General features: G+C 43.5%; 1 protein-coding gene across 1 annotated transcript in view; it reads right to left on the bottom strand.

Annotated features, from left to right (window-relative positions):
- rbfox3a (RNA binding fox-1 homolog 3a) overlaps positions 1 to 13298 on the bottom strand; it is a 626830-nt gene that overhangs the window by 18557 nt on the left and 594975 nt on the right. The window contains exons 9-10 of the mRNA XM_034708818.1: positions 7450 to 7510; positions 5142 to 5195 (exon numbers count right to left, since the gene is read on the bottom strand). Coding sequence (XP_034564709.1) covers positions 5142 to 5195; positions 7450 to 7510 — 115 coding nt within the window. The remainder of the gene's footprint in view (positions 1 to 5141; positions 5196 to 7449; positions 7511 to 13298) is intronic.

Genomic DNA, 13298 nt, shown 5'->3' with positions numbered 1-13298 from the left:
TCAGCAGGAGGTGGTTCAGTCACTGACAATGATCTCTGACAGCCTTGAACCAATGATGGTGTGCAAATATGACAAAGCCCAAAGTTGATCTAATGTCGCCCTTCCAACTTGCAAATTTTTCAGCATATGTTAAAACAGGCCGAGCCGCTTGTCTTGTTACTTTCCTGCCGGCATTTTGCATTTTAATCTTATTTGTTGTGTTCTGGAGAGCCGCTCTGCCGAGCTCTGCATATACCAACTCACAATAGATGCAAACACAAACACACACGCAGACATAGACGCACACACACACGCGCATTTGTCCTGCTTTGCATATACTCAGTCTAGGACACAGTCAATCAATCAGTATTACATTTCCCTCATTGTCCTTCATGCCCATGCAGCCTATTTTACTCACCCAAACACACACACACACACACACACACACACACACACACACACACACACACACACACACACACACTGGTTACCCTGTCTATGATGCAAACGTACTAAACATAGGCTGTGGTTATTATGCAAACTATGATAAAAAAAACATTAACCCTCTCCGTTACTCTCAGATAAAGTCAATGCAAAACCGAAAATAGAACGGACTAAAGTAATGAAATAAAAAGTGGCTCTAATCTGAGAACTGGTATCATTCCTACGGAAGCGAATATAGCATCCACTTGAGAAAAATAATCCTCATTTTCCTGAATTAAAAAGATTGTAAAGCGCTTCCTGGCTGGCAGTTCAAGAAAAAGAAAGAGCAATAAACTGATCTGTGGGTAGGGTTTGAAAATCCATGCACAGGCATTCCAGAATTGGCCTTGAAACACAACATGGGGTAAAAACCATAGACCGTATAAAAAATGGACTTAGTATCAATGACATCACCCATCTGTTCCTGAAGCGCTGTTTTGAAGCCAATCATTGGCAGTTGCCATATTGGTAATGCTGGACTCAAACAAACTTCTGTCCAGCTAGTGTGAGGTAAAGAAGCGGGCTTTGAGCCTCTTTGCTAACAGCTACAGTGTCCCCGCCTGTCAATCAAGTCCACCATGCCCTTATTTCGGCAAAACTTGTAAGTATAATATCTTCAAAAATAACAAGTTATAAAAAAATTCACTTCCATGCAGTGTGTGCAGAGAGAAGAATGAGCTATTCGGACTAAACTGTTTTTTGAACCAGGCTGTAAACATGTTTATTTCATTTTAATTTGATGCTCAGACCATGATCACATGGTATGGAGCCACAGAACATAAATTACAAATAACAAAACAATATAATGATGGCACACGGCATGTTTGAAGTACAACAGATCTTACTTAAACAATGGAAGGACATTCTTCAGAAAAGCTCCTAATTTACAGATAAGTTTTGGATTATCTGATTTCAAAAGCAAAATTAATTTAAACAAAGAGGGACGTTGAAAATAATACCTGGGTATGAACCTCTCTCTATTATTCAGAATGCTTGTGTTCCTGCATTCAAACAAAATATGGTACTCGTCCCCTACACGATCATCATTACAGAGATGACAAATCCTCAGTTTTCTATCCAGGCCTTTATACCTTCCCGTGACCTTAGGGATCCTGGTGTTATTCGTTCTAAAATTACAAATAGCCTGTCTATACTTCTGGTTTTCAAATAACAAATAATTTTCTAGTTTTACATCTTGTTTAAATTGTACATATAAATCAAATGATGTCATTTTATCCAGTTCACCTTGCCACTTTTGCAAAAACTGATCTTTAAGCCTCTGTTCAACAGTTTGTCTAAGCCAGTTAATGTTGTTACACTGCTGTGTGATCCAGAGATAAGACAGGCCACAGTCATTCAGTATCTGCTTAACCTTTAAAACCCATGGTGATGCATAGGCACCTGTGTTGTGCAGGTTAAGCAGATAATTATACATAATACGGTGTAACTTACTTTCTTTACCTGTGATCAACCTCCCCCAGTAGCCAATCATTCTTTTGTTAACTGCTGTAAAGATCGTCTTCTTTGAATGGGTGTGTATGTGGTTTCTGGTGTTTCTGCAGCCAGCCTCAAGTGGACACTCGAGGAACTGCAGTTTTTAACACTTCTACATGGGATTCGTATTTTAAGATCGTAGGTTTCTGCTTGATCAAGCGAATTTGCTTTTCGCATCTCAAGGAAAGTTTGCTTGAAATCCTGTCATGAAACTCAGCAAGTGTAATCCTCTTGAGTTTGTATCAGATGCAGCGGGTCTAGATTCCAATAAAAAAACAAACATTTTAACTGTCAAGTCTGGTTTGCAACAACAAAGCATGAATTATTCTAAAATTCTACAAAACTCCATCATGATGCAATAAATGTGTCATCCTTTCAGCTGACCTGCCTCTCATGAAGTTTCCATTTCATGATACCTCTGTGAGAGATTAAACTACGCATATTTATTCTATTTAGTACACAGCTGAGGTACCTGATTACTTTGTTAGGAAACAGACTTTCAGCTGATTATTTTATTTAAAAAAGTAAAAAGTTTTTACATTTGTTTTGTTCTGTTTACTGCTTTTAGAAAAATGTAAACAGAAAAAGTCCTAAAGATTAAAATGATTTGCCTCTAAATCCTCTGCAGTGTTTGAGTGTAACTGTGAGAGTCTGGTTGTTTTGGCTCTCACCTGAGAGACTGCACCACAGAGACTACATCTATGCTTACATTCTTCCACGTGCAGCAACATACGGGTATTCATGAGTGTGTGAACATGGGTGTGTGTATGCATGTCGAGGTCATCTGTCATTCTTTTGAATGGGATTTGTGCACAATAAACCTGTAGCCGAGCCCGCCAATGGAGATGGAGTGCACTGTCAGCCGGCCAGGATTTATGGAGGCCGATTCAGCTGATGGGTGCTGGGAAAGCCGGTCTGATAAAGAGTGATTAATCGCCCTTACATCTCGCTTTACATCCTGCTTTACCCCGCCTCAAACCAGATTAAATGCACTCATAATTATTCCAGAACAAATCCCAATCCCACGCACTTTCACTTACAGGTGGGAACTCTTCATTTTTCATGCAGTGCAGGTGCAAAGGAGTACGGAGAGAGGGAATCAGGAACACCTTTTCAAGTTTCATGTGTATCTATGTGGCAGGAACCTCACTTCAACGTGGCTTTAAGTCAGGTGAGACTGATACTAAAGATGGTCTGGATCTCAGCTTGATCGTGTGTCTCTTGTCATGCAGTGTACAGGTAATCACAGCAGCTGATCATGCTCCGATCAGCTGTTTGGATACACTTCTGGGGTGTCTGAAATTTTGGTCAGGAGACAGCACAACCTTGCACAGTGAAGACACGTTTTCTGCTTTTTCACAGTGATTCAAGCGCATTATGTTAAATTAGAGCTGATACATGTTGCTGTTTATCATACAAGAATACAATAGAGAGGAGACTTTGGAGGAAATTAAATGTTTGGCTTATCTATGGCGATTCCAGTTTCCTGAGTGTCTGCTTGAGGCTGGCTTCAGAAGTAACGGAAGCCACATACACACCCATACAAAAAAGCTGATCTTTACAGCAGAAATAAACATGTTTACAGACTGGTACAAAAAATGAGTGTAGTCTGGATAGCCCATTTCTCGATCGGCACACACTGTACGAGGGGTGAATTTTTTCATAACCCAGCAATTTCAAAGATATTAAGATTAAGATTTTTCCATTACGAGGCACAGCTGACCTGATGGCAGGTGGGAACACTGTAGCTGTTGGTGAGGAGGCTCAAAGCCCACCTCTTTACATCACACTAGCTCCACAGAAGTTATGTTTAGTTCAGCATTTCCAACATGGCTTCCACTGCATGTATAAAAGTGTTTACGATCTAAAGGTGTTTAGATGTCTTCAACCCATCTCTAGTGCTTACATTTGTGTCTTTGTCTGCTGTGATGTAATTGGTTGATCATTTTTAAATGCTCGGGGTGCCTCAGAATATACTGAAGGTAACACAAGCTTTAAAAGCTCTCCTCTGGTGTTCGTGGTTTTATTTTAGATCTGTTTTGAGCTACAGTGATTGGAACCCAGCTGTCTTAAAGCTATAGTGTCATCTCACTGAAAACATGACACTGAAGATGTAAGCCTTGACTGTCTGTTGCAGAAACAATGTCTGAAGTTTTCTTTTTTTTATGTCTGTAGCATTTTCTGTATTTCTTTTTATGTTTGGTGCATTTTCAGTTTTTGTATTTTATGTATATTTTGTATGTTATGTTTGTTTTATGTGGACCCCAGGAAGAGTAGCTGCTGTGTTAGTGGCAGTAAAGGAATAAGGAATAATAATAATGATGCAGGCAGATATTTTTCATTTCAGATCAGTTTCACCAGAAAATGCAAAAACACTTTTTCCTCTACAAACAGGTCAGCTTGCACAGAGTCAAGTACAGCTCGTTGTTTATTTAGAGTCAGTGCAGGAGGACTGGGAGTCAATATGAAAGTACAGACTGACGTCAGGTTAGCTCCTGTAACTGTGCTTATATACACAGGTTTGTGTTTATAGAATATGTAGTGGTTCTCAGATATGCATGACATTAACACTGGAATTTACATTCCCATAAATATCTCAACAAAACACACACACACACACACACACACACGCACACGCACACGCACACACACACGCACACGCACATAAAGGACAGACCCACAGGCAGTGGAGCAGGGAAATCTGTGACACATTGTTTAGAGGGGGTCATCTGAGGCAGCTGCGTGGTTGGTTGGTAGATTGAGGGATGGATGGTGGGATGGAGGGACAGAGGCGGAAAAGCAGGAAAAGAGGGAGGGAGAAATAAAAGAGATGGATGGCCTCTCTGTGTCAGGGCGGTTATTTAGAGGAGTGCTGTAAAGCTGTCTGCGAATGAACAGATTTCAGACTAATGAGCAAAAAGGAGAGCAGTTAAGGGGAGCGGACAGTCTCAGCACTTCTAGCAAATGAAACCAAGCTGCCACTTCAGACTCCACACACACACACCCAGCCCCCCACCACACACACCCTCAATGTATACCCAAATAACTGTGCATCTGCTTCATAATTTATGCCGTGCACAAGGTGGGCGCCCACATTCATGGCTCACACATTGCATAAAGAGAGAAGGCAAATAAAGGCTGCAGAGGTCCCAGGATACAGTAAAGATAACAGTGTGATTGTTTACCTGCATAAAACTCAGGACCATATACGGCTCCAACAACTGGATTCAGCTTCCAGCCTGCACAGAGGACACACACAAACACACACACACACACATGACAGGGAGCATGTTAGTATCACTGCTTGAAGTGCTTTCTGTCTGGACTTCTAAAACAAACATTTGTTTAACAGAATAATTAGAATTTGAGCTCTCACACATCGTGCTGAGCAGCGTTTTCAGTTTTGATGTGAAACAGGGACACATGCTTAACTGTGAAATGATTACAGTTTGGATATGTTGAGGAATTGAACCAATGAGCTAAACAATCTTTAGAGTTTGAGTGTTACGTTTCACACATTTATGATATCTAGGTTTAAAGAAGTCGACTGCTGACTTTGGGTCAATGTGGACATGATCACTTGGGATTTCAGCTCCAGTCTCCTGCATGAAATTTCCATGTGTGTGTGACCCGTCCGTTGCCCCCGTCGCTCCACTGAGCGGAGAGTTTTGCACCCTTGACTACAGTAGCACATCAGACAGTAAGCCAGAGGACACTGCCAGGAAAGACACCACTGGGTTTCCTATAGCAAACTCCCAAACAAGTTCCCAAACTTTTCATCCCACGGCCCCAAAAATATAGCTGCCAAAGATTTGCGACCCCCACTGTCCCTCCAAGCGATTTAATGTGACTTCATTAACTGATCTACAGAAATGAGCCTACCTCTATGAGCACGTGTCTGTGTTTCCTGAGCCGTTATGAATTAACTTACTGCTATGATGCTTTTGATAATTAACTGTTCACTAACCCTAAACTTAGGAGTCATCTGGCAACAAAGAAAGGCAGAAAACTCATTACATTTCTATTTTTGAGGTTTTATTTCAAGATTAGCTACTATTTTTGATATTTGTACTACAGGTGGGTAAAATGTACTTTTCTTAGATAACTTAGAAAAAAAAATCATTCTGGAAGACATCTCACGACCCCCCAGGGGGTCCCGACCCAGTGGGCTTTGATCAGTGTATTTAACATCTGGCCTTATTAACGCATTGTAGCATGTTCAGTATCTTAGTATTGATGTTTGTATCTTTATATGATTGTTTTATGATAAATAAACAATCTGCTTACAGCATGATACCCGGACATATTTAAAGAGGTGATGATGGTGCTCTCTTGAGTCTTTGAATGTTGTGTCATTTTGTTTGAGTCATTTTTTACTGATTTCTGAGTGAATTTCTAAAATCTTGGGACGAACCAGAGACTTGTTTCTTCTTCTTGTGATCATTATTACAAGCGACACACTCCGGTCATAAGACATGTTGATCGTTTCGCTCTCCTCGGGATCACTCTCTATTTTTATTCAGTCGTATTTTTGGTGTTTGGCAACAGTTTGCTCGACCAACGCTGAGGCCAATAAAGCAGATTGAACAGAACTGAGAAAGAGAGAGAGATGAGGAAATGTGTGTGTGTGTGTGTGTGTGTGTGTGTGTGTGTGTGTGTGTGTGTGTGTGTGTGTGTGTGTGTGTGTGTGTGTGTGTGTGTGTGTGTGTGTGTGTTTGTGCTTGGGGCCTGATGACAGTGACAAATGGAAAACCCTTCAGGGCTCATTCTCTCTTTCTCTGCACCCGCAAACAGGATGGAAGTGTGTGTGTGTGTGTGTGTGTGTGTGTGTGTGTGTGTGTGTGTGTGTGAAGGAGAGGTGCTGACCAGGTCTGGCCATTTAATTCCCTCCCTTGTTCATCCATCCCTTACCTCTCTTTCCTTCTTTTACTTATAAGCGTCTCTGTCGTTCAGACCCTAAAGGCCTCTCTCTCTCTCTCTCTCTCTCTCTCTCTCTCTCTCTCTCTCTCTCTCTTTCTGTCTCTCTTTCTGTCTCTCCCTCTCTTTACGAATGACTCCCGGCTCTTTTTATTGGCTTTATTCATTTACCCATTCACTCTCTCGACCATCTACCAAACTCTTCTCCTTTTCACCCACCCTCCACCGCCAGTCTTCCTTTTTCTTTTTCTCTGCCGCCCTTTCCCTTTTCGCCCTTTTCACGCCTCTCCACGCAGAGCGAGAAAACATTTCACTTTGCTATTTGCATGATATTTCAAACCAAACCGAGCGCCTGTTTGACAAATATTGCTTCAATAACCAAATGTGAACAACCATTTTTGTGTTATTTGAGTCTTTCTCCTGGATGCCATTTCTGGCTTTGGGTTTTCATATTTCACAACATTCACAAATCTGTCTGTGTAGATTTAGTCATGTATAAATAACCATCTGTTGTATGTAATGCAGCAGGGCAGATTCTTGCAGATTCAAAAGAGAGAGATATTTCAGACGTCTTACCGTTTGTGTAAGGGTTTGCCACCTTTTTATTGGTCATTACTCTGGCTGTGGCGTTGTTGACCTGTCAGCAGAGAAGCAGAGGCGCCTGTTAGTTCAGTTAGACACATAAAAAAGAATCAAGCAAAAACTGGGCATATTTAGATAATCCATAAAGCATCCACTCTCCATGCCATGCTGCTGTTTGATCATGTCAGCAAAGAGGCCACATGCAGTCAAAATATGTGATCCTGAAACATGTTCAGCTACATCAGAGAAAATAAAGTGCAGCGAAAGCACAAACACTGCAGACTCCAAGATCTTAAAAGTAACGCTGACTTTTAATATAACAGCTGGTTTACACAGAAAAGTCTCTCAGTGATCCAAGTTGGTTTAGCTTTGATGTGCAAAGCCACACAAGACAAAGATGGCTTCCTCAGTTTGGTTGTTGCACGTGTTTCTGTGCCCACACTTCTACACTTTGAATGCTTGGTGCTGCATACTTATTACCTGGCAGTGTTAAATACTTAATTCTGATTGATCTAAACTTCATACAGCGCTGATTAATTCTAAAGAACAAAAGTGACGCCAGGAACCAAACACGGAAACCTGAGGAAAGGAATCGGGCATATTCCCCCTTTGCCTGTTGACACCAATGTAGTCTCAGTGATATCACCCATTGGTTTCTAAAGAAGCGCTATGAAGCACAAAGATGCCATATTGGAAATGCTGACTCAACCAAACTTTCAATCAACCTTAAAAGGTGAAGAAGAGGAACGAGTGTGAGGCCATAGCCGAGCTACCAGTCAAATCAGCCACGCCCCTTAATATTATAAGGGACAGAACAGCGCACGTTTAAAAAGCCAATCATGTTAAATTCAGACCTTAATCATACTGCTATTAATGCTTAACACTGACAGCCCTACGTATTGTTATAAGTGGGCCTAGTATCGGTGAAGGAGTTCAGAAACTTCTTTGCAAGGCAAAAATGGGTCTGTTACATAAAAATGATAATATCAGCGTTTGAAACAGCCTTCATGTTCATCCGTTTGAGGATTGATGAGTAAAGACGGAGGAAATCTGACATGTGAGACGCTGGTTACATCAGAACGCTTTGATATCATAGATACTGACGTATCACTTGGTGGCGTTTGGAAGTAGTTCATTTTTGTCAGGGAAGTTTTAATTACAGCTGTGATCACATGCACAATCCACAGACAAAAACACACAACTCATCACAAGCAAAGAAGGATGAACTGTTTGTGTAAGAAAAAACAAACTAACGCACTCACACCACATCGAATACGTCTGTCTTTGTCTTTGTCACACACACTTACGGATCAGGATTCGGCATGCAGCGTTCAAGGTGCAGCAGGCAGGTGGGAGAGAGGGAGCAGAGTAAGGGAAGAGAGGGAAGGGAGGGAGGAAGTATGCAGGACGTCTGTGGCAGGCAGAGAAAGGGAAGAGTCAGGGAGGGAGGGGGAACAGAGGGGGAGGAGGGACAGGAAAAGGAAGGCACCTCTATTTTGCGTCCCTCTACGATTGTACCATTTAGTTTCTCCCGTGCACGGTCAGCATCTGCACTCGTTTCAAATGTTACAAACCCAAAACCCTGCAGTGACCGGGAGCCAGGGTTGGAAATAAAGCGACAGAGGGGGGAGGGAAGTCCAGAAATGCAGTAATGAAACAAACAGGGGGGAAAGGAGAGAGAGAAAAAAGAGACACAGAACTCAGGTGAGAATCAGCTGCATGTCTAGATCTAGAAGCAGAAGCAGGAGAAATGTCAGGCTGGTTAGATAAACAGGAGAAACAGAGCTGGAGTTACAGTGAGAGGAAAACAGCTGTTGTCATGTTTGGTTCCAGGTTTTTTAAATCTAAGACATCATATCACCTCACCTGTGTGCATTTATCTGTTCAAATACATCACACATTCACACACACCAAAGGCCATTGTGTCAAATCACATCTGGTATATACTGCAGCTAGAATGACTCACAGAGCATCACACTCTCCAATGATAACATCAGAAAAGCAGAATCCCATCCCACAAGTTTGTAACAGAAGCGCACTGCTCACCGACTTTAACTGGAAAGCAAGCAGTGAGCACTAACCAGGATTTAAAATCAGGTCTGGACATCCAAGACCCCCCATAAACATGAGTTGGACCTGTGTTTAAGCTGCAGTCTGTCCTCAGGAGGAAAAGGTTTAAATCGTGTTTCTGCATGATCGTTTATATTTTGTTCTGAAATGTGTATTTTCTATGCAGATGTGTAGCTCTTTCTAGTACTGACTGATATTGCCACCCTGCTAGCCATCTCATGCAGCTCTGACTGCAGAAGTAGAAAGACTCCTGGATGCTGACGTGGTTGTTCGGTACCTGAAGTTTCAAAGAGATAGCCTGAGTATGGTAGGCAGTGGCTGATTGCTGTCCAATTTGACATCACAATCCAGACTCAATTAACAAATATATCCATTGTGCAGGGAGTGGTTGGACTGTATCTCTGTTTTTAAATGTTCTCTGGTGACTATGAAGTTCTTTAGTAACCACAGACTGTATAAATAATGGACGTAGTATCTGTGACGTCGCACATCTGTTTCTGAAGCCAATTGTCGGCGGGAGCCATATTGGAAATGTTGAACTCAACCTAACTTCTGTCAAGCTAGTGTGAGGTAAAGAGGCGGTCTTTTAGCCTCCTCACTAACAGCTACAGCGTTCCCGCCTGTCAATCAAGTCAGTCATGTCCTAAAATGGGCAAAACACGTAATCTTAAGATCTTCTGAAGTGTCACGTTTGAAAAATTTCACCCCCGTACAGTGTGTGCCAAGAGAAATTGGCTCTCCAGACTGAAAGTTTTTTTTGTACCAGGCTGTAAACATGTTTATTTCTGCTGTCAAGATCATCTTCTTTGAATGGGTGTGTATGTGTGTGGTTTCTGGTGTTTCTGCAGCCAGCCTCAAGTGGACGCTCAATGAACTGCAGTTTAACACTTCCACATGGGGTTCATATTTTGAGACCAGAGGTTGCTGCTTGGTAGTAACATCATTTTAGCTGCAGTATACTATATATTATAATCCACTGTTGATATCTGTGTGAATGAGGGAAGAAAATTGAAAAATCACTTTTCTCATTGTTTCCAACTATAACAAGGATGTCATGGTTTAAAGACAGATGTCTTCAAACACAGAGGTTTTCATTGATATAATCTCTTCAGATATCATTCAACGATGTCAGCTTCCAGGAGTCTTTCTCTGCAGTCGGGGCTTCACAGTTCGAGCACCTGTTCATGTGCAGTCATGTTTTTATTCTTGTGTGGGAAATGATTAAATCTGCTCTCTCTGCAATGTCTCTGAACTTTTTTCTTAAGATTACACTCATCAGGCACTTAATTTGTGATTTCTGTATGAAAAATAAAACAGGTTGAAATGACGTCTTTTCGCGGACGAGATTTCCCCTCACTCCTGCAAAACGATTCTGGGTGAATGCTGCTACAATCATCATTTTTGTGATTTTTAACACTAAAATGTACAATCACACTGTAATATGAAGGAGTGATCTTTGTCGTGTTTAGGTTATAGATGTAATTTTCATGGTGACTGAATTAAGATTATTGTTTTCAAATCTCGCTCCCTCACTCTCAATCTCAGAGGTTGTTTTAGATAAATAATTTCCTTTTACTAAAAGTGTCCTGTCTGTGCCTCTGTGCACATTACAGTAATACACTGGACTTCCACCAAATCCGTGTCAGGTTCGTCTCCGGTCCGCTGTGGTTCGACTCCGGTCTCTCTAGTCATTGGCTGTTAACACACTGACTGGAATAGAAACCTATCAGAGCCGTGATGGATCAGAGACAGACCGGACACAGATCAGGTTGAATTAGCCAGAAGGAGGGTTTAGATGAATTGCTTCATGTTGTTTGAGCTTGAAGTTTAGTGTGATTTCTCTTTAGATTTTCACATCCTTTTTTCAGTTGCTGATCATTCAGGAAGTTAGTATTGTTAACACTTTTCCAACCTGGAAATGAGCAGTGCTGCATTATAAAAGCATTGACTTTACGTTTCCCTGTGACATCTGAAGAAAATAGCCTTTGTGAACACCTGGTGAGTAAACATGAATTTAAAGATACAACTGAAAATGACAGAATTAACACGTGAAATAGAAACCTCCACACACACTATAGATGTTGGTTCATGTATGTGTGCATGCTGTAGCATGTATCTGTTGGTATGCGCAGGTCCCTGTGGGAGAGCCGATCAGTGCCATACAATTACAACCTCCATGGCATCAGTCAGCCGTGACTCTCTGGGGCCCCAGGACGCAGCTTGCTCATGAGGCCCTGTCTGTGTCTCATACTTAGGCCTGTAGAGGCACCTCATTCAAACGGTCCATATGCAGTAAAACATGCCTGCAAACCCTGAACTGCCTCATCTGTCTACGTCACTGAGCTCAAAGCAGGCGGAGCTGAAACATCCTCTTTGATCACTGCTGGCGTGAGGTGCTTCGAGAGGAATGTTCCAGAGTGTCTGAACTTACCGGGGTCTACATCAGGAACTCATAAATCCAAATAGTCTCATGGACCCGGTGAGACATAGCATACTTCATATTTGTATCACACTAATACACAAGAAGTTACTTGTCAGTGTAACAGGTTTTTAAAAAGTATTTTCACACCCAACTCTTCAAATATGGCAGGTTGTTGTTCAGTGCTGTGTGGCCCTTCTCTCTCAGCTCTCCTGCGTGGCCCCTCTCTCTCTCAGCTCTGCTGCGTGGCCCCTCCCTCACAGCTTTCCTGCGTAGCCCTTCTCTCTCTCTCTTAGCTCTACTGTGTGGCCCTTCTCTCTCAGCTCTCCTGCGTGGCCCCTCTTTCTCAGCTCTCCTGCTTGGCCCCTCTCTCCCAGCTCTCCTGCGTGGCCCCTCTCTCCCAGCTCTCCCGCATGGCCCCTCTCTCTCTCTCTTAGCTCTACTGTGTGGCCCTTCTCTCTCAGCTCTCCTGCGTGGCCCCTCTCTCTCTCAGCTCTGCTGCGTGGCCCCTCCCTCACAGCTTTCCTGCGTAGCCCTTCTCTCTCAGCTCTCCTGTGTTGCCCCTCTCTCTCATCTCTCCTGTGTGGCCCCTCTCTCTCATCTCTCCTGCGTGGCCCCTCTCTCTCTTAGCTCTCCTGCATGGCCCCTCTCTCTCATCTCTCCTTTGTGGCCTCTCTATATCAGCTCTCCTGTGTGTCCCCTCTCTCTCAGCTCTCAAGCGTGGCCCCTCTCTCTCAGCTCTCCTGCGTGGCCCCTCTCTCTAAGCTCTCCTGTGTGGCCCCTCTCTCTCAGCTCTCCTGTGTGGCCCATCTCTCTCAGCTCTCCTGCTTGGCCCCTCTCTCTCAGCTCTCCTGCATGGCCCTCTATATCAGCTCTCCTGCGTGCCCCCCCCCCCGCTCAGCTCTCCTGCTTGGCCCCTCTCTCTCATCTCTCCTGCGTGGCCCCTCTCTCTCTTAGCTCTCCTGCATGGCCCCTCTCTCTCATCTCTCCTTTGTGGCCTCTCTATATCAGCTCTCCTGTGTGTCCCCTCTCTCTCAGCTCTCCTGCGTGGCCCCTCTCTCTCAGCTCTCCTGCGTGGCCCCTCTCTCTCAGCTCTCCTGCTTGGCCCCTCTCTCTCCCTGCTCTCCTCTCTTAGCTCTCCTGCGTGGCCCCTCTCTCTCAGCTCTCCTGCTTGGCTCCTCTCTCCCTGCTGTCCTCTCTTAGCTCTCCTCTGTGGCCCCTCTCTCTCAGCTCTCCTGCGTGGCCCCTCTCTCTCAGCTCTCCTGCTTGGCCCCTCTCTCCCTGCTCTCCTCTCTCAGCTGTCCTGCGTGGCCCCTCTTTCTCAGATCTCCTGCTTGGCCCCTCTCTCCCTGCT

The sequence above is a fragment of the Notolabrus celidotus genome, chromosome 18, assembly GCF_009762535.1.
Source record: "Notolabrus celidotus isolate fNotCel1 chromosome 18, fNotCel1.pri, whole genome shotgun sequence".
In the NCBI taxonomy this organism is placed as follows: Eukaryota; Metazoa; Chordata; class Actinopteri; order Labriformes; family Labridae; genus Notolabrus; species Notolabrus celidotus.
This window is presented reverse-complemented; position numbering and strand designations above follow the sequence as displayed.